This window comes from Scyliorhinus torazame, chromosome 5 (assembly GCF_047496885.1).
Source record: "Scyliorhinus torazame isolate Kashiwa2021f chromosome 5, sScyTor2.1, whole genome shotgun sequence".
In the NCBI taxonomy this organism is placed as follows: domain Eukaryota; kingdom Metazoa; phylum Chordata; class Chondrichthyes; order Carcharhiniformes; family Scyliorhinidae; genus Scyliorhinus; species Scyliorhinus torazame.
In genome coordinates this window covers 320613903-320635273 of record NC_092711.1, presented here as the reverse complement: position 1 = coordinate 320635273, position 21371 = coordinate 320613903, and the positions used below count along the sequence as shown (strand labels likewise).

At 54.2% G+C, this 21371-nt stretch overlaps 1 protein-coding gene across 3 annotated transcripts in view; it reads right to left on the bottom strand.

Moving 5' to 3' along the window:
- Window positions 1-21371, bottom strand: part of LOC140421317 (fibroblast growth factor 13-like) — an 818086-nt gene that overhangs the window by 486697 nt on the left and 310018 nt on the right. For 2 of the 3 annotated variants that reach the window (XM_072505962.1, XM_072505963.1), the window contains exon 3: window positions 8335-8502. The exons of the other annotated variant lie outside the window; for it this stretch is intronic. In XM_072505962.1, the coding sequence (XP_072362063.1) occupies window positions 8335-8502 (168 nt within the window). The remainder of the gene's footprint in view (window positions 1-8334; window positions 8503-21371) is intronic. 3 annotated transcript variants of the gene reach the window in all.

Here is a 21371-nt window from a genome sequence, read left to right as displayed (position 1 = left end):
GTATGTTTGGGTGGGGGCACAGGGAGTGTGTTTGGGTGGGGGCACAGGGAGTATGTTGGGTGGGGGCACAGGGAGTGTGTTGGGTGGGGGCACAGGAAGTGTGTTTGGGCGGGGGAGCAGGGGGGATGTTTGGGAGGGGGCACAGGGTGTGTGTTTGGGTGGGGGCACAGGGAGTATGTTGGGTGGGGGCACAGGGAGTGTGTTGGGTGGGGGCACAGGGAGTGTGTTTGGGCGGGGGAGCAGGGGGGATGTTTGGGTGGGGGCACAGGGGGTATGTTTGGGTGGGGGCACAGGGAGTGTGTTTGGCTGGGGGCACAGGGAGTATGTTGGGTGGGGGCACAGGCACTGTGTTGGGTGGGGGCACAGGGAGTGTGTTTGGGCGGGGGAGCAGGGGGGATGTTTGGGAGGGGGCACAGGGTGTGTGTTTGGGTGGGGGCACAGGGAGTGTGTTGGGTGGGGGCACAGGGAGTGTGTTGGGTGGGGGCACAGGGAGTGTGTTGGGTGGGGGCACAGGGAGTGTGTTGGGTGGGGGCACAGGGAGTGTGTTGGGTGGGGGCACAGGGGGTATGTTTGGGCCGGGCACAGGGAGTGTGTTGGGTGGGGTCACAGGGAGTGTTTTTGGGTGGGGCACAGGGAGTGTGTTTGGGTGGGGGCATAGGGAGTGTGTTTGGGTGGGGGCACAGGGAATGTGTTTTGGTGGGGGCACAGGTGGTATGTTTTGGTGGGGGCACAGGGGTTACGTTTGGTTGGGGGTGCAGGGATATGTTTGGGTGGGGGCACAGGAGGTATGTTTGAGTGTGGGGACAGGGGGTAAGTTTTGGTGGGACCACAGGGAGTGTGTTTGGGTGGGGGCACAGGGAATGTGTTTGGGTGGGGGCACAGGGGGTATGTTTGGGTGGGGGCACAGGGGGTATGTTTGGGTGGGGGCACAGGGGGTATGTTTGGGTGGGGGCACAGGGAGTGTGTTGGGTGTGGGCACAGGGAGTGTGTTTCGGTGTGGGTACAGGGGGTATGTTTGGGGGGGGGCACAGGGAGTGTGTTTGGGAGGGGGCACAGGGAGTGTGTTTGGGTGGGGGCACAGGGAGTGTGTTTGGGTGGGGGCACAGGGAGTGTTTGGGTGGGGGCACAGGGAGTGTGTTTGGTGGGGGCGCAGGGATTGTGTGGGTGGGGGCACAGGGGGTATGTTTGGGCCGGGCACAGGGAGTGTGTTTGGGTGGGGGCTGAGGGAGTGTGTTTGGGTGGGGGCGCAAGGAGTGTGATTGGGTGGGGGCACAGGGAGTATGATTGGGTGGGGGCGCAGGGAGTGTGTTTGGGTGGGGGCACATGGAGTGTGTTTGGGTGGGGGCACAGGGAGTGTGTTTGGGTGGGGGCACAGGGAGTGTGTTTGCGTGGGGGCACAGGGGGTGTGTTTGGGTGGGGGCGCAGGGGGTGTGATTGGGTGGGGGCACAGGGAGTGTGATTGGGTGGGGGCGCAGGGAGTGTGTTTGGGTGGGGGCACAGGGAGTGTGTTTGGGTGGGGGCACAGGGAGTGTGTTTGGTTGGGGGCACAGGTAGTGTGTTTGGGTGGGGGCACAGGGGGTATGTTTGGGTGGGGGCACAGGGGGTATGTTTGGGTGGGGGCACAGGGAATGTGTTTGGGTGGGGGCACAGGGGGAATGTTTGGGTGGGGGCACAGGGGGTATGTTTGGGTGGGGGCACAGGGAATGTGTTTGGGTGGGGGCACAGGGGGAATGTTTGGGTGGGGGCACAGGGGGTATGTTTGGGCCGAGCGCAGGGCGTATGTTTGGGTGGGGGCATAGGGAGTATGTTTGGGTGGAGCACAGGGGGTATGTTTGGATGGGGGCACAGGGGGTGTGTTTGGGCGGGGGCACAGGGAGTGTGTTTGGGAGGGGGCACAGGGGGTATGTTTAGGTGGGGGCACAGGGGGTATGTTTAGGTGGGGGCACAGGGGGTATGTTTGGGTGGGGGCACAGGGAGTGTGTTTGGGTGGGGCATAGGGGGTATGTTTGGGTGGGGGCACAGGGAGAGTGTTTGGGTGGGGCACCGGAGGTATGTTTGGGTGGGGACACAGGGGGTATGTTTGGGTGTGGGCACAGGGGGTATGTTAGGGTTGTGAAACAGGGGGTGTGTTTGGGTGGGGCCACAGGGAGTGTGTTTGGGTGCGGGCATGGGGGTATGTTTGAGTGGGGGCACAAGGGGTATGTTGGGTGGGGGCACAGGGAGAGTGTTTGTGTGGGGGCGCAGGGAGTGTGTTTGGGTGGGGGCGCAGGGAGTGTGTTTGGGTGGGGGCACAGGGGGTAAGTTTGGGTGGGGGCACAGGGGGTATGTTTGGGAGGGATGCAGGGGGTACATTTGGGTGGGGGCGCAGGGGGTGTGTTGGGCGGGGGCACAGGGAGTGTGTTTGGGTGGGGGCACAGGGGGGATGTTTGGGAGGGGGCACAGGGTGTGTGTTTGGGTGGGGGCACAGGGGGTATGTTTGGGTGGGGGCACAGGGAGTGTGTTTGGGTGGGGGCACAGGGAGTATGTTTGGGAGGGGGCACAGGGAGTGTGTTGGGTGGGGGCACAGGGAGTGTATTTGGGCGGGGGAGCAGGGGGGGATGTTTGGGAGGGGCCACAGGGAGTGTGTTTGGGTGGGGGCACAGGGGGTATATTTGGGCCGGGCACAGGGAGTGTGATTGGGCGGGGAGCAGGGGGGATGTTTGGGTTGGGGCACAGGGAGTGTGTTTGGGCGGGGAGCAGGGGGATGTTTGGGTGGGGGCACAGGGAGTGTGTTTGAGAGGGGGCACAGGGAGTGTGTTGGGTGGGGGCACAGGGAGTCTGTTGGGTGGGGGCGCAGGGAGTGTGTTTGGGTGGGGGCACAGGGGGTATGTTTGGGCCAGGCACAGGGAGTGTGTTGTGTGGGGGCACAGGGAGTGCTTTTGGGTGGGGCACAGGGAGTGTGTTTGGGTGGGGGCACAGGGAATGATTTTTGGTGGGGGCACAGGTGGTATGTTTCGGTGGGGGCACAGAGGGTATGTTTGGGTGGGGGCACAGGGGGTATGTTTGGGTGGGAGCCCAGGGAGTGTGTTTGGGTGGGGGCACAGGGAATATGTTTGGGTGGGGGCACAGGGGGTATGTTTGGGTAGGGGCACAGGGGGTATGTCTGGGTGAGGGCACAGGGGGTATGTTTGGGTGAGGGCACAGGGGGTATGTTTGGGTGGGGGCACAGGGGGTATGTTTGGGTGGGAGCACAGGGAGTGTGTTGGGTGGGGGCACAGGGAGTGTGTTTGGGTGGGGGCACAGGGAGTGTGTTTGGTGGGGGCGCAGGGATTGTGTTTGGGTGGGGGCACAGGGAGTGTGTTTGGGTGGGGGCACAGGGGGTATATTTAGGCCGGGCACATGGAGTGTGTTTGGGTGGGGGCGCAGGGAGTGTGTTTGGGTGGGGGCACAGGGAGTGTGTTTGGGTGGGGGCACAGGGAGTGTGTTTGGGTGGAGACACATGGAGAGTGTTTGGGTGGGGGCACAGGGGGTATGTTTGGGTGGGGGCACAGGGAATGTGTTTGGGTGGGGGCACAGGGGGAATGTTTGGGTGGGGGCACAGGGGGTATGTTTGGGCCGAGCGCAGGGGGTATGTTTGGGTGGGGGCACAGGGAGTGTATTTGGGCGGGGGAGCAGGGGGGGATGTTTGGGAGGGGCCACAGGGAGTGTGTTTGGGTGGGGGCACAGGGGGTATATTTGGGCCGGGAACAGGGAGTGTGATTGGGCGGGGGAGCAGGGGGGATGTTTGGGTTGGGGCACAGGGAGTGTGTTTGGGCGGGGGAGCAGGGGGATGTTTGGGTGGGGGCACAGGGAGTGTGTTTGAGAGGGGGCACAGGGAGTGTGTTGGGTGGGGGCACAGGGAGTCTGTTGGGTGGGGGCGCAGGGAGTATGTTTGGGCCAGGCACAGGGAGTGTGTTGTGTGGGGGCACAGGGAGTGTTTTTGGGTGGGGCACAGGGAGTGTGTTTGGGTGGGGACACAGGGAATGATTTTTGGTGGGGGCACAGGTGGTATGTTTCGGTGGGGGCACAGAGGGTATGTTTGGGTGGGGGCACAGGGGGTATGTTTTTGTGGGAGCCCAGGGAGTTTGTTTGGGTGGGGGCACAGGGAATATGTTTGGGTGGGGGCACAGGGGGTATGTTTGGGTAGGGGCACAGGGGGTATGTTTGGGCCGAGCGCAGGGGGTATGTTTGGGTGGGGGCATAGGGAGCATGTTTGGGTGAAGCACAGGGGGTATGTTTGGATGGGGGCACAGGGGGTGTGTTTGGGCGGGGGCACAGGGAGTGTGTTTGGGAGGGGGCACAGGGGGTATGTTTAGGCGGGGGCACAGGGGGTATGTTTGGGTGGGGGCACAGGGAGTGTGTTTGGGTGGGGCATAGGGGGTATGTTTGGGTGGGGGCACAGGGAGAGTGTTTGGGTGGGGCACCGGAGGTATGTTTGGGTGGGGACACAGGGGGTATGTTTGGGTGTGGGCACAGGGGGTATGTTAGGGTTGTGAAACAGGGGGTGTGTTTGGGTGGGGCCACAGGGAGTGTGTTTGGGTGCGGGCACGGGGGTATGTTTGAGTGGGGGCACAAGGGGTATGTTGGGTGGGGGCACAGGGAGAGTGTTTGTGTGGGGGCGCAGGGAGTGTGTTTGGGTGGGGGCGCAGGGAGTGTGTTTGGGTGGGGGCACAGGGGCTAAGTTTGGGTGGGGGCACAGGGGGTACGTTTGGGAGGGATGCAGGGGGTACATTTGGGTGGGGGCGCAGGGGGTGTGTTGGGCGGGGGCACAGGGAGTGTGTTTGGGTGGGGGCACAGTGAGTGTCTTTGAGTGGGGGCACAGGGAGTGTGTTTGGGTGGGGGCACAGGGGGGATGTTTGGGAGGGGGCACAGGGTGTGTGTTTGGGTGGGGGCACAGGGGGTATGTTTGGGTGGGGGCACAGGGAGTGTGTTTGGGTGGGGGCACAGGGAGTATGTTTGGGAGGGGGCACAGGGAGTGTGTTGGGTGGGGGCACAGGGAGTGTATTTGGGCGGGGGAGCAGGGGGGGATGTTTGGAAGGGGCCACAGGGAGTGTGTTTGGGTGGGGGCACAGGGGGTATATTTGGGCCGGGCACAGGGAGTGTGATTGGGCGGGGGAGCAGGGGGGATGTTTGGGTGGGAGCCCAGGGAGTGTGTTTGAGTGGGGGCACAGGGATTATGTTTGGGTGGGGGCACAGGGGGTATGTTTGGGTAGGGGCACAGGGGGTATGTTTGGGTGAGGGCACAGGGGGTATGTTTGGGTGAGGGCACAGGGAGTGTGTTTGAGAGGGGGCACAGGGAGTGTGTTGGGTGGGGGCACAGGGAGTCTGTTGGGTGGGGGCGCAGGGAGTGTGTTTGGGTGGGGGCACAGGGGGTATGTTTGGGCCAGGCACAGGGAGTGTGTTGTGTGGGGGCACAGGGAGTGTTTTTGGGTGGGGCACAGGGAGTGTGTTTGGGTGGGGGCACAGGGAATGATTTTTGGTGGGGGCACAGGTGGTATGTTTCGGTGGGGGCACAGAGGGTATGTTTGGGTGAGGGCACAGGGGGTATGTTTGGGTGAGGGCACAGGGGGTATGTTTGGGTGGGGGCACAGGGGGTATGTTTGGGTGGGAGCACAGGGAGTGTGTTGGGTGGGGGCACAGGGAGTGTGTTTGGGTGGGGGCACAGGGAGTGTGTTTGGTGGGGGCGCAGGGATTGTGTTTGGGTGGGGGCACAGGGAGTGTGTTTGGGTGGGGGCACAGGGGGTATATTTGGTTGGAGGTGCAGGGGTATGTTTGGGTGGGGGCACAGGGGGTATGTTTGGGTGGGGGCACAGGTGGTATGTTTGGGTGGGGGCACAGGGAGTGTCTTTGGGTGGAGACACACGGAGAGTGTTTGGGTGGGGGCACTGGGAGTGTGTTTTGGTGGGGCACAGGGGGTATGTTTGGGTTGGGGCACAGGGGGTATGTTTGGGAGGGGGCACAGGGAGTGTGTTTGGGTGGAGACACACGGAGAGTGTTTGGGTGGGGGCACAGGGAGTGTGTTTGGGTGGGGCACAGAGAGTGTGTTTGGGTGGGGGCACAGGGAATGTGTTTGTGTGGGGGCACAGGGGGTATGTTTGGCTGGGGGCACAGGGGGTATGTGTGGGTGGGGGCACAGGGGGTATGTTTGGGTTGGGGCACAGGGAGTGTGTTTGGGTGGAGACACACGGAGAGTGTTTGGGTGGGGGCACAGGGCGTATGTTTGGGTAGGGGCACCGGGGGGGTGTTTGGGTGGGGGCATAGTGAGTGTGTTTGGGTGGGGGCACAGAGAGTGTGTTTGGGGGGGGGCACAGGGGGTGTGTGGGGGCCGGGAACAGGGGGTGTGTTTGGGTGGGGGCACAGAGGGTGTGTTTGGGTGGGGGCACAGGGAATGTGTTTGGGCGGGGGCACATGGAGTGTGTTTGGGTGGGGGCACAGGGGGTGTGTTTGGTCCGGGCACAGGGGGTGTGTTTGGGTGGGGGCACAGTGGGTAAGTTTGGGCAGGGGTTATGTTTGGACAGGGGGGGGCGCAGGGGGTAAACCAAAGACAATTCAGATTGAAAGTCAGTTTTTAAAATACCGATATGATAAGATGATCTCAGTAAACACAACTGAGAAACAGTCATTAGAAACCCAGCTGGTCCACAAATGTTCTTTAGAGAAAGATGTCCCCCCCCCCCCCCCCGCTCAGTCTGGACCCACTGAGTCAGTCCCAAAGCAATCGGCTTGGTTCAAACCGTGGCCCTCTGAAGTGGCCGGGCATACAGACGAGCAGGATCTGGGCAATAAAATGCTGACCTGACCAGTGATGTCCACAACGCGGGAATGGGACATGTGGGGTTCAGCGGTGGGCCCTGGTGATTCACATTGTTATTGACCAACTTCACCGTGAAAAAGGCTGTGTTTCACTGGGTAACTGCAGAGTCCCAGCGTGAAAGACACGGGAGACAAGGTAGAATCACTGAGGGGGCGTGGATCGTTTGTGAGAGGGATTAAACTGGGGAGAGAGCTGCAAATGATAGTCATCCAACACAACCTTTATCAGCAGTTTCCAAGGTTCAACTGGATGTTAATACACTGGACAGCAGAATCTTTTCATTTGATACTGAAAGGGGAAGACTTGCACGGTAGCACAGTGGTGAGCACTGTTGCTTCACAACTCCAGGGTCCCGGGTTCAATTCCCGGCTTGGGTCACTGTCTGTGCGGAGTCTGCACGTTCTCCCCGTGTCTGCGTGGGTTTCCTCCCACAGTCCAAAGACGTGCAGGTTAGGTGAATTGGACATTCTGAATTCTCCCTCTGTGTACCCAAACAGGCGCCGGAATGTGGCGACTAGAGGACTTTCACAGTAACTTCACTGCGGTGTTAATGTAAGCCCACTTGTGACACTAATAAAAAAGGTTGTTATTATTATTTGGGACCTGTTTCTTTGTGCACAAGACGGTGTGAGTGTGCTGTTGCTGGTATCTGTGTGTGTGTGTTCCACCCCTCAAGCCCCGCCAGGCAGTCTTCTTTCTGGCTGGGTTATTTTGAACCCAGCCCCGGGTGTTCTGAAGCAGGGGGCCGCCAATCCTTTCTTTAAAAAAATAAAAACGCGGACCAAAGAGGTTGTGGGAATAAAGGCCATTTCTGCAGCATCTGTAATTGGTGTTTCAGCCGCACGGGTGCGCTGCGCTGGTCACTGTGGAGAGAACTACATCCACTTAACACATTTTGCTACAGTTCCCAAGCACAGGGCAGACATCCATCCGCATGCAGGGCGCGCCTGTCAGGTGCAACGCATTCCAGCTCTCACGTTAAGGCTGCTTCTCCGGCGATGGAATACAAACAGCATGAAGTCTGCATGAGCAAATGTGCAGAAGCATTGATATTAAAAAAAGAGAGAGATTCGGGTCACAGTGTCATTCTCTCAGCCAGGTGAATTATTGTAAAGGGACAGACTGGTGGGGGGGGGGGGGGGTTTATAACAGCAAGCAACTTTCAAACAGCCAGGTAAGGCAGTGAGAATGAAGTGAGTGACAAATAAAACATTCCTTACCCCCAATCCCACCCCCTCTGGGTGCTTCCTCCACCCAAAGCCACAAGCTGGATTCTCACACATGCGATTCCGGTTCAAGCATCGACGAGTTCTCAAAGCTCGTAGACATAACAGGCAAGCAACAGGGGGGACGTGAAATGCTCACTGTCCCCCCCCCCCCCCCCCCCCCCCAAGCGCAAAGGTCTGCATTATTTACACAGGCTCCCCCCACCCAGAGCACAGCACACCCCAGGGGCACACGTACAAGAACAAACAAGACATTTGGATTCTTTATTGACAAACCTTCCAGGTCTGTGTTCTCGCTGTGGTTCACTTGCTTCAAGGGGCAGCAGAAGATTTCGTGACACTTAGCACGAAATGGGGACTCTTTTTTCTTAGCCTCCGAGGATTGGACAGAGTCTCGATGCAACACATAGTAATCCTGTGTGTCAGAGGCAGCGTCATCCAGAACTGTGGTTTTCACAACAACAAAATGAACTGACATTAGAAGGTGTTCACCTGAGGATCCTCCACATCACCTCCCTGAAAAGCTGCTTCAAACATTCTCGCCCATTGTGCTTTGCAAACACAGAAATATCAACCGCAACTTTGGACATCTTTAAAGCTGCGACATGGATTACATTTCCGCACATGCAAAGCCCCCCATTTCTATCATGCACGTTTAAACCTCTCGACATTTGTCAGGACGATTGCATCGCTCCTCCAGCAATTTCCCTCCTTCTCAAGCACAATCCAACACTCTTCCCCAAGGAAGAGTTTTACTAAAGCAAAACCTATTGTAACATCACAAATCCTGCACTCCCTTGATCTCAAAAGGGACTCTGGAGCCAATGGTAAAGTGAGGCTTTAGTTGTACAGAAACTTCGTCAGACACTACCTGGAATAACCACATTCAGTTTGGGACAAGGGACCTCAGGATGGGTAGATTGGCCTTGGGGTGGGGGGTGGTCCAGTGCAGATTCACCACAATGATACTGTGGGTTTAAACGGGGTGCACAGATTCAGCCTTTAGTTCCCTTGAGTTTAGAAGGTTGACTGATGCTGTGGTTAGCACTGCTGCCTCACAGCGCCAGGGGCCCGGGTCAATTCCGGTCTCAGATGACTGTGCGGAGTTTGCACAGTCTCCCCGTGTCTGCCTGGGTTTCCTCCCAATGGAGATAGGGTGGGGGTGTCGGCCTGGGTAGGGTGCTGTTTCCGAGGGTCGGTGCAGACTTGATGGGCCGAATGGCCTCCTTCTGCGCTGGAGAGATACTGTGATTCTATTATGAAATGATTAATAGGAAAGATGTACAGAAATGATTTCCTCTGGTGGGGCATTCCACCCAGATGAAGGAGTCATAACCTAAAAACTGGAGCCAGGTCAGTTAAGGGGGAAATCAGGAACCACTTCTTCAAATAGAGAGTAGTGAATATCTGAGACTACCTCCTTTAAAGGGCTGGGCGTAGGGCAGTGATTGGCGGGGATTTTTGTTGGATGAACTTATCAGTAGCAGGCCCTTGGAGCCTGCCCTAACGCTATTACTGGCAGCACGGTAGCACAAGTGGATAGCACTGTGGCTTCACAGCACCAGGGTCCCAGGTTCGATTCCCCGCTGGGTCACTGTGCGAAGTTTGCACATTCTCCCCGTGTGTGCGTGGGTTTCTTCCCGGTGCTCCGGTTTCCTCCCACAGTCCAAAGACGTGCATGTTAGGTGGATAGGCCGTGATAAATTGCCCTTAGTGACCAAAGAAGGTTAGGAGGGGTTATTGGGTTATGGGGATAGAGTGGAAATTAAGGTTTAAATGGGTCGGTGCCGACTCGATGGGCCGAATGGCCTCCTTCTGCACTGTATGTTCTATGAACAACACCATGACCGACTTTCTAATTCAACTCCACCTTCCAACCCTCTTCCCAGATTCTTAAATCCCTTGGTATCAGAAAATTTACCCATATCCATTTTTAAAAATTCATGTACGGGATGTGGACGTCGCTGTTTAGGCCAGCAGTTATTGCCCATCCTTAGTTGCCCTTCATAATGCGATCCTGAGCTGCCTTCTTGAACGGCTGCAGTATCTGAGGTGTAGGCACACCCACAGGGCAATTAGGGAGGGAGTTCCAGGATTTTGACGCAGTGACAGTGAAGGAACGGCCGATATATTTCCAAGTCAGGGTGGTGAGTGACCTGGAGGGGAACCTCCAGGTGATGGGGTTCCCAGGTATCTGCTGCTCTCGTCCTTCTAGATGGTAGAGGTCGTGGGTTTGGTGGTGTTGTCGAAGGAACCTTGGTGAGTTACTGCAGTGCATCTTGTAGATGGTACACACGGCTGCTACTCGTTGGTGGTGGAGGGTTTGAATGTTTGTGGAAGGCGTGCCAATCAAGCGGGCTACATTGTCCTGGATGGTGTTGAGCTTCTTGAGTGTTGTTGGAGCTGCGCTCATCCAGGCAAGTGGAAAGTATTCCATCACATTCCTGACTTGTGCCTTGTCGATGGTGGACAGGCTTTGGGGGGGGCGGGGGGGGGGGGGGGGGGTGGGGGTCAGGAGGTGAGTTACTCGCCACAGGAATAGCCATCTTGAATGACTGGACACCAAAGCTCTCTGGGGTGGAGAATTTCAAACATTCACAATCCGCTGAATGAAGAAATTTCTCCTCATTTCGGTCCCAAATGGCCACCCCCTTATTCTTACACTGTGACGCTGTGTGCTCCATTCTCCAGCTGGGGGGAAACATGTTCTCAGCATCTACCCTGGCAATACCCCTAAGCGGTCTAACCCGACTTGAACACTTAATCAGAAATTGATTTTTGCAAGGTGAACTGGTGGTGGAGCAGAGCCAGAGGCCAGTGCACAGGCTCGTTAACTAGCTACAGTCCAAACACCCAGTCAGTTAGAAGACAGATTAACCAGAACATTGGTGAAGAAACGTGCACTGTGGCAGGAAGCTTACTGACAGCATTGGACAAAGATGATTTAAAGTATGTGGAAGCTATGATTTACTCTTTTAATCAACTGACTTCAGCTACATTTCAAAGTTATCAATTGACTGTAAAGTGCTTTGGGACAACATGGAGGCACACTAAAAGAAAAAATAAATCTCCCTTTTTATGTTTTGAGCTAACCCGCACAAATCTGGTGAATAAAGGTTGTGGGATCTTTTCATCCTGAAAGTGCTGACTCTCCTTTATATTCCAAAATTAGCAGCCGGGAATCAATGGGGGAATTTCAGATGATCCTGCTGAGTGGGAAGGGTCGGAATATCCCAGCCAAAATTCCTGACGATCCCGCCGAGTGGGGAGGGTCGGGAAAATCCCAACCAATGCTTTATTTCAAACCTTGAAGATGTAAAAGTGACAATAATCTAAAAAAGTATATTTTGGATCAGCAAGTGTTCTTTATGGTAAATGTGGTTCAAAGTGCAGTTAGGGCCACAATCAGAACAGCTGTCACATTATTGCAGCAGGCTGAGGGGCCAAATGGCCTGCTCCTATTCCTAATTCTTGTGTTCGAAATGTAAGTGAGCAACATGTAAACTTAGATTCTCCTGGCAAGTGTATTCTGCACAGGCTAAACAAGCACTGAATGAACTCACATCTTGTTCTACCCTCTGAAGCAATCCTCTGAGGTAATTTCCACAAACTCCACCAAGCATTTAAACGCAATAATTTCAGTTAACCTCGGATAAAACCGTATTAGTAAATGGAATGTTCAAAGTGTGTGCGAGGGATGTAATGGCTGGAGAGCTGACAGAGGTTCACAGTAAGCTATTATAGTTACAAGGAAGAGATGTCACGCTTGATTACGTTGCATGAGATTTTCTTTGGAAGGGATTTATGTTATGGTGAATAGGTAAAGTTCATTGGATGTCACACACTAATCCCTGAAATGTTCAATCGTTTATTTTAAATGGGCTGACACTCCGAGCAGGAAAGGCAAACTGTTCCACTGAGAGCTTGTGTTCCCCCTGTCCATCTGGGCCAAAGAACATGATAGCCTGGGCATTCATTCAGTAATGTCTGTGGGATCTTGCTGTGCACAGATCGACTGCTCTGTGTGTCTACGTCACACCAATGGCGACATTCCTAAAGTGCTTTATTGACTGCGAAACACTAGAGACAGCCATGTTCTGTTAAATAATTTAAAACAAAATAGAATGAAGGATGTGAGGCGTACTTGATGAATTTAGACGACTTAAATTGGTGTGATCAAGTCCTAGAGCAGGGCTTAATAATAATAATCTTTATTGTCACAAGTAGGCTTACATTAACACTGCAATGAAGTTACTGTGAAAATCCCCTAGTCGCCACATTCCGGCGCCTGTTCGGCTACACAGAGAGAGAATTTAGAATGTCCAATTCACCTAACAGCGCGTCTTTCAGGACTTATGGGAGGAAACCGGAGCACCCGGAGGAAACCCACGCAGACACGGGGAGAATGTGCAGACTCCGCACAGACAGTGACCCAAGCCGGGAAGCGAACCCAGGTCCCTGGCACTGTGAAGCACAGTGCTAACCACTGTGCTACCATGGCGCCGGTAACCATAACCTTTTTTTTAAATTAAAATTTCGAGCACACAATTAATTTTTTTCCAATTAAGGAGCAGTTTAGCGTGGCCAATCCACCTATCCTGCACATCTTTGGGTTTAGGGGCAAAACTCACGCAAACACGGAGAGAATGTGCAAACTCCACACGGACAGTGACCCAGAGCCGGGATCGAACCTGGGACCTTGGCGCCGTGAGGCAGCAGTGCGAACCGCTGCACCACCGTGCTGCTCCAGTAACCATAACCTTTGAGTCAAAGCACCATTATCTGATCCACTGCTGAGTGTTGGATGGCGTAGATGTCCCAGGTGATGGATGGTGCGGGATTTTTAAACGTCACCGTGTTCAAATCTGAACTTCACAATTTAATGTTGATTATTTTCCTCGTTCAAGTTCAGAGCTAATTTCCAATCAGCATGTCTGGATTGCCGCCTGATCCTGGCAGCACATTGTTCAACAGTTAACGAGCGTTCAGTACTGTTGCTCATTTCCTCCTAATAGAATTGCAACTGGAGAGGAAGCAAATTATGGCCATCACTGCAGCAGTAATTTCCCACTGATACAATTAATGTATCAATCTGAGAACAAAATATCAAAAGTCAAAATCATGAAATGTTCAGAGCACCGTTATTGCAACCAAACCACTTTCATTTTGCAATAATTTCACAACTGAGTTTTTGTGCTGGAATATGGTAATGAGTTTGTGTCAAGGTGTATTTATCAATGAAACACAGAGCACAGAAAGAGCCCAATGCAACCCATTGTCCCTGCATCGGCTCTTTAAAACTTACCCAAATACTCACACCCCCCTCCTCTTTCCCCAAAGTCCTGGAATATATATTTTTTCTCCCCATTTTGAGTATTTATCCAGTTCCTCTGAAATTATCGATGCAACGCCTGGGAGCTGTGGTTTATCAAACATTCTGCTGGGGGGGCTGTTTTTTGATTTTACTGCCCGTCAGACTGGAGAGGTTACAGAGACAGAGAGAGGCAAAGCTATTAAAGGCTTTAAAGGCCAAGGAATTAAAAACAAATACGTCGCAATAAATAAAAGTGAAAATGCTGGAAATGCTCAGCAGGCCGGGCAGCTTCTGTGGAGAGAGACACAGAGTGAATGTTTCAGGTTAATGGGAAAAGTTAGCGATACAACAGGTTCTAAGTGAGTACAGAGGTAGGGAACGAGGAGATAGGGAAAGGGCTAATACAGAATTGGTCCATGGTGGAAGACTGGAGTGATTCAGCAAAAAGGGGATGACGGTGCACGGAATAAGGAGGGATAGTTGAACAAGAGTGGAAGCAGAGTAGGTGTCGGCAGGTGTAAGGTCAGGTGGGATGGCAGCGCCATCATGCCCATTAAGTGGCTAATCATTGGCCACTTAATATCATCTTCCCACCACTGCTGGTATTTTACCAGTATAATAATAATAATCACTTATTGTCACAAGTAGGCTTCAATGAAGTTACTGTGAAAAGCCCCTAGTCGCCACAATCCGGCGCCTGTTTGGGGAGGCCGGCACGGGAATTGAACCCGCGCTGCTGGTCTTGTTCTGCATTGAAAAGCCAGCTGTTAGCCCACTGAGCTAAACCAGCCCCATTGAGGCAGGAGGCCCACACCTTGTGACAAAATGGGGCTCTGGGAGAGTGGGGGAGGGTTTCCTTCTTGTTCAGGAATCCTGCGGCCCCCCCCCCCCTCCCCCCAGCTCCCTGGAAGTAAAGGCTACTCCTGCTTGAAAAGCACCTCCAGTCTCTCGATTGACTCCTGGCCAGGACCTGCCTGACTGACCCCAGTGACCCTGTCCCATTTAGCCGCTCCATCAGCCTCCATTGCTGCTCCTAGTCCAAGTCTCAGTGGCACCATCCGTAGTGCCGCCGCTCGGACTAACAGGCTTCCAGTCCTGTGATTGGCCAGCAGCTATTGGAGGCGGGGCGTCCTGTCTAGGGTGATTTGGGGAGGGGGATTCTGTGGGAAATCCACAGTCTGAGGCAGCGAATTGCTTGACGACCGTAAAACCTGGTCATGACCTCCAGGACCAGTGTAGGCGAGCTAGCCACTGATCTTTTAGCCAGTGGGCACCCATGTTAAATCCTGGCCTTAAACACAAGGCTGAATTCTCCTAAGCCCCCATTGGCATGATCGATGAAGGGCACGGTGAGGAAATATAGCGGGAGACCCAGAAACCGCTTTCAATCCAGCGTGAATTTACAGCCTGACCTTCCGCTGGTGTCCGTCATGGTGGGTCAGAAAACTTGCCAGAGACCAGGGAGAACCTCATTTGCATCATTTTCATGGAATGCAGGTGAAGCTCCCGGCTCCCTCGCTGGGCGTTCCGCCATGCCGGTGGGAAAACACGCCGGCGTGAAAGATGTTTGGAACAACGTGGCGTGCCAATGTCAGGATTCACCTGAACAATGCCTCGGGCTGCCTCCGAAGCTCAGGGTTGAAGGCACCCACAACCCTGACCCCGGATCACCACAGCAGTGGGTCAGGGGAGCCATGCATAAGGAATGAGGTCGGGGCTGGAGGTCTTGGTGTGCTTTCTCGCCGGTGGCTGAGGCTGGGAATATCCCACGTTTCCTCCCCCACCACGGCACTTCATCCCCAAATGGGAAAATTACACTCATTGTGTTTCCCTCGCTCTGCCTGGCCTGTTGTGTGTCTCCCTCGCTCTGCCTGGCCTGTTGTGTGTCTCCCTCGCTCTGCCTGGCCTGTTGTGTGTCTCCCTCGCTCTGCCTGGCCTGTTGTGTGTCTCCCTCGCTCTGCCTGGCCTGTTGTGTGTCTCCCTCGCTCTGCCTGGCCTGTTGTGCGTCTCCCTCGCTCTGCCTGGCCTGTTGTGCGTCTCCCTCGCTCTGCCTGGCCTGTTGTGTGTCTCCCTCGCTCTGCCTGGCCTGTTGTGTGTCTCCCTCGCTCTGCCTGGCCTGTTGTGTGTCTCCCTCGCTCTGCCTGGCCTGTTGTGTGTCTCCCTCGCTCTGCCTGGCCTGTTGTGCGTCTCCCTCGCTCTGCCTGGCCTGTTGTGCGTCTCCCTCGCTCTGCCTGGCCTGTTGTGTGTTTCCCTCACTCTGCCTGGCCTGTTGTGTGTTTCCCTCACTCTGCCTGGCCTGTTGTGCGTCTCCCTCGCTCTGCCTGGCCTGTTGTGTGTCTCCCTCGCTCTGCCTGGCCTGTTGTGTGTCTCCCTCGCTCTGCCTGGCCTGTTGTGTGTCTCCCTCGCTCTGCCTGGCCTGTTGTGCGTCTCCCTCACTCTGCCTGGCCTGTTGTGCGTCTCCCTCACTCTGCCTGGCCTGTTGTGTGTTTCCCTCGCTCTGCCTGGCCTGTTGTGTGTCTCCCTCGCTCTGCCTGGCCTGTTGTGTGTCTCCCTCACTCTGCCTGGCCTGTTGTGCGTCTCCCTCACTCTGCCTGGCCTGTTGTGTGTCTCCCTCACTCTGCCTGGCCTGTTGTGTGTTTCCCTCGCTCTGCCTGGCCTGTTGTGCGTCTCCCTCGCTCTGCCTGGCCTGTTGTGTGTCTCCCTCGCTCTGCCTGGCCTGTTGTGTGTTTCCCTCGCTCTGCCTGGCCTGTTGTGTGTCTCCCTCGCTCTGCCTGGCCTGTTGTGCGTCTCCCTCGCTCTGCCTGGCCTGTTGTGTGTCTCCCTCGCTCTGCCTGGCCTGTTGTGTGTTTCCCTCGCTCTGCCTGGCCTGTTGTATGTCTCCCTCGCTCTGCCTGGCCTGTTGTGTGTTTCCCTCGCTCTGCCTGGCCTGTTGTGTGTCTCCCTCGCTCTGCCTGGCCTGTTGTGTGTCTCCCTCGCTCTGCCTGGCCTGTTGTATGTCTCCCTCGCTCTGCCTGGCCTGTTGTGTGTTTCCCTCGCTCTGCCTGGCCTGTTGTGTGTCTCCCTCGCTCTGCCTGGCCTGTTGTGTGTTTCCAGCATTTTCCGGTTTTATTTCAAATCTATTGATCATAATCGGAGAATCATAGCAAAGTTACAGCACAGAAGGAGGCCATTCAGCACACCTTGTCCATGCCAGCCCGAGGATACCCAGGCACCCTTTCCAATCCCACCTGCCTGCACCGGTCCACAGCCCGGTAGCTGACAGCACAAGCTGCAGATCCAGGAACTTATTAAAAGTGTGTAGAATTCGCTGCCTCCACCACCAACTCGGGCAGCGAGTTCCAGACTCCCACTACCCTCTGCGTAAAAAAATTCTTCCTCATTTCCCCTCTGCACCTTCTGCCATTTATCTTGAAGCTATGTCTCCGGGTTCTAGAATTCTCCACCAGGGGAAACGACTTTATTCTGTCCACTCTATCTCTTCCCCTCATAATTTTGTCCACCCTTGATTAACTCACCCCTGATTAACTCACCCCTCCTCACCCCTGATTAACTCACCCCTGATTAACTCACCCCTCAGCCTCCTTCATTCCAAGGAAAACAATCCCAACCTCTCCAAACTCCCCTCATAGCCACCAATCTGGATCAAAAATCTGAAGTGTCCATTTAGAAGGATGCTGTACTGTAGCTGCTGACCACCCACCCAGACTCAATACCATGCAATAATCATACTTGCTTGTCGATGCCATAATCAACAAGTGACAATAAGTGGAATTTCTTTAGCATTGAATTGGTAACAAGATGATAATCAGATGATGAAAGACTCAATCCCTAGCTTGACAATTCATAGCTTAAATCCAAACATCTCTAAAATGCTACAATGTAGTGTTGAAACCGAGGCCACCCCGCTTCAGTGATTACTGCGTACTACTGTCATGTAGCCCCAGGATTCTTCCCATTTGACTCCAGATAGCCTGCAATCCAACTCACTGGTGCTGACTGAGGAAGCAGCAGAAAGCTGCCCTGTGCTCTGATTTGCAGCCTGGGACAGTCTCCCTAAATCTGCAGATTCTCCGATCTTGATAGAAAACATGGGCTTGGAGGATGGCAGTGGGGGATACTGTTTCTTCGCAATACAAAATGACTCCAGCTGCGAAGAATCCCACTGTTTATTTTTCTTAGCAAATTAGCAGCCCTGCAATGCCTGGAATCAATTGTTGACGCCTCTGTGAAAAGCATCGTGTTGACTGCTCTGGATAAGTGCAAACTAGTATTGTAATTTCTACTGGGAAGATCTTATCCAATCCGCAGGATGCAGATTATAGATAATGATATGACAAAATACACACTTTGCCTATTCGTACAATGTTCGACTGTCCGCAATTTCAATCTAGTTATTTTAACACTCCGGGCTCAGACCTTCTGGAAAGTACCATCGTGCGTCAGTCACGGGACGGAGGCGGGAATGGGACGTGGGATTAGTCTCACCACCCAATTCCTGCCTCTGGCATGAAATCCGGCCCCGAGTGTCAGGTTCTCGCTCCACATTGAAGATGCAGTCCCGTGACTGTACGATTGTAAATAGCAGACATGAGGCACATCACCAGAATAGATTCAGCATTCGGGTGTGAAAGTCTTCTTTATTTGTTCATGGGTTGTGGACGTCGCAGGCAAGGCCAGCATTTATTATCTATCTGAATGTGTTTGGTACACCTGTGAGGTGTGGGTACATCCACTGTCCCAAACAGACATTTCTGTAGCAGTCTTCTATAATAATAATAATCTTTATTAGTGTCACAAGTAGGCTTACATTAACACTGCAATGAAGTTACTGCGAAATGCCCCTAGTCACCACATTCCGGCGCCTGTTCGGGTACACAGAGGGAGAATTCAGAATGTCCAAATTACCTAACAGCACGTCTTTCGGGACTTGTGGGAGGAAACCGGAGCACCCGGAGGAAACCCACGCAGACACAGGGAGAACATGCAGACTCCACACAGACAGTGACCCAAGCCAATCCCTGGTGCTGTGAAGCAACAGTGCTAACCACTGTGGTAACGTGCTGCCCATTGCAGTCGAGCTACAACACTGGAATCTACCCAACAATTTAGAAAATTGCCCAGGTATATCCAGCCCACAAAAGCAGAATAAATCCAACCTGGCCAATTACCAGCCCTCCAGCCTTCTCCCAATCATCAGTAAATTGATGGAAGGTGTCATCGACAGTGCTATCACGGGATACTTGCTCAGTAATCCCCTGCTTGCTGATTTCCAGGTTGGGTTCCACGAGAACCACTGAGCTCCTGACCGCATACAGCCTGGTCCAAAATAGACAAAACAGCTGATTTTTAGAGGTGAGGAGGGATGTCTGTCCTTGACATCAAGGATGCTTTGGACCGAGTGTAGCATCGAGCAACAACAATATAAAGCACGGTACAGACTGGCATTTGACAAAAAAAATCAAAATGGGGGACAGGACTCAGCGCTGAGCGTAAAGTGTCCAATGGGAAGGTGAGATGCTGTTTCGTCAGTTTGTGTTGGGCTTCGCTGGAACGTTACAGGTCAGGGACAGCAATGTGAAGTAAGATGGTGAATTGAAATAGTAAGTGACCAGACGGTCAGGGGTCATGCTTGGGAATGAACAGAGGTAATGTGCAAAGTGGTCACCCAGTCTGCACAGGGCCTCCAATGTAAATGGGATTGTGTTGTGAGAAGCGATTACAATTGAAAGAACTGGAACAAATCGCTGCTTTATCTGGAAGGAAGGTTTGGGGCGTTGGACAGTGAGGAGAGAAGAGGTAAAAGGGGAGGTATTACACCTCCTGCGATTGCACAGCGAGCGCTGTGCGAAGGGAACAAGGATAGAGACGGGACCACGGTGTTGGGGAAGGAATGATGACAGGAGCGGAATACTGCCTCCAGTTTTCGCATCATTATCTAATGTGAGATATAGTTCAGTGAAAGCTCACTAGGCTGATTCCAGGGATGAAGGGATTGTTCCATGAGGAAAGGTTGAACAGGTTGGCTATATATTCATTGGAATTTAGAAAAATGGGAGATGATCTTATTGAAACATAAAGGCCGGGATTCTCCCCCAACCAGAGGGCGGCCGTACTGGCAGCAAGAGCGGCACGAACCACTCCGGTGTCGGGCTGCCCAGAAGTTGCGGAATCCTCCGCATTTCCGGGGGCTAGGCCGGCACTGGAGTGATTGGCGACGCGCCGACTGGCGCCGAAGGGCCTCCGCCGGTCGGCGCAAGTTGGCGCAAGTGCAGGAGCGCCAGCGTATTCTGGCACATGCGCGGAACCGCTGCCGTGATCCCTGCGCATGCGCAGTGGGTTTCTTCTCCGGTGCGGACAGAAAGAGTGCCCCCACCGCACCGGCCCACCCGCAGATCGGTGGGTCCCGATCGCGGGCCAGGCCACCGTGCCCCCCCCCCCCACCCCCGGGCCGGATTCCCCCCGCACCCCCCCCCGAGGGCTCCGCAGGCCGCCCTCAGAGCCAGGTCCCACCGGTATAGACCTTGTGTAATTCACGCCGGCGGAACAGGCCGAAAACGGGCGGCCGCTCGGCCCATCGGGGGCCTGGAGAATTGCCGGGGGGGCCACTGCCAACGGCCCCCGACCGGCGCGACGTGATCCCCCCCCCACCCAAAGAAATTCGGCAGCCGGCGTCGGTGCGGCGGGGCGGCGGGGCGGCATTCACGCCGCCCCCCCCCCCCCGCCGATTCTCCGACCCGGAGGCGGATCGGGCTTGACAGGTTAGATACCGAAATATTTTCCTCAGTGGGATCTCCATTTAAAACAGAGCTGACAAGGAATTTCCTCACTCAGAGGGTAATTCGTCCTTCACACTCTCTTTTTCTTATGATCTCTTCACTCTCCCCACCGTAATACCTCCTGCACCTTGTCCCAATTGGGACAGAATGAGACCCATGCATAATAGCACCTGGGGCTACCTATCCTGCCAGAATTAATCTTTTCTATTTATTCATGAGATGGTCACTGTCATTTATTGGTTGTCCCGAAGACATTGCTGGGGGTTTGGAGTCATTTGTAGGCCAGACCAGGTATGGATGGCAGATTTCCTTCCCTCTAGGACGTTAGTGAACGAGTAGGGTTTTTATAACAATTCCATGGTGATCGTTAGACTTTTCAGATTTTTATGGAATTCACATTTCACCACCTGCCACAGTGGGATTCGAACCCTGGTCTCCAGAGCATTATCCTGGCCTCTGAATGAGTGGCCCAGTGACAGTGCCCATTATGCCACTGCCCCCAACCCCTACACCCTCACACTGTCATGCCCTGATCACTCACCAAATCTCTACCACTTCCTAACCCTAAGAGGTGTGACTACCTCATGGATCAAAGTGTCCAGTTAACTCTCCACCCTCCGTGATTCGGTGTGATGTCAATTATGAGCTGAAATTCTTGTAATAATGATAATGATCTTTATTACTGTCACAATTAAGCTTACATTATCACTGAAATGAAGTTACTGTGAAAATCCCCTAGTCACCACATTCCGGCGCCTGTTCGGGTACACGGAGGGAGAATTCAGAATGTCCAATTCACTGAACAGCACGTCTTTCGGGACTTGTGGGAGGAAACCGGAGCACCCGGAGGAAACTCATGCAGACACGGGGAGAACGAGCAGACCCCGCACAGACAGTGACCCAAGCCGGGAATCAAACCTGGGACCCTGGAGCTGTGAAGCAACAGTGCTAACCACTGTGCTACCGTGCCGCCTGCGAGGCAGATGCTGCAGATATTGCTGTTTGGGATGGCAATACTCACTCCCAGGATGCACTCGCACCATTTACACTGCCAATACAACCGTGTTTCATTTAGTTAATTCTTAAAAATTAAATTTAAAATTATGGGCTCCTTTTTAAACTGCTGCGGTTCCACTTTGTTCGATCTCCGCTTGTTGGGTGCCACTTCAGAAAGAATCTTCTAATTTGTGGACCTCACTGGAGAATCATCAATGTGATGGAGC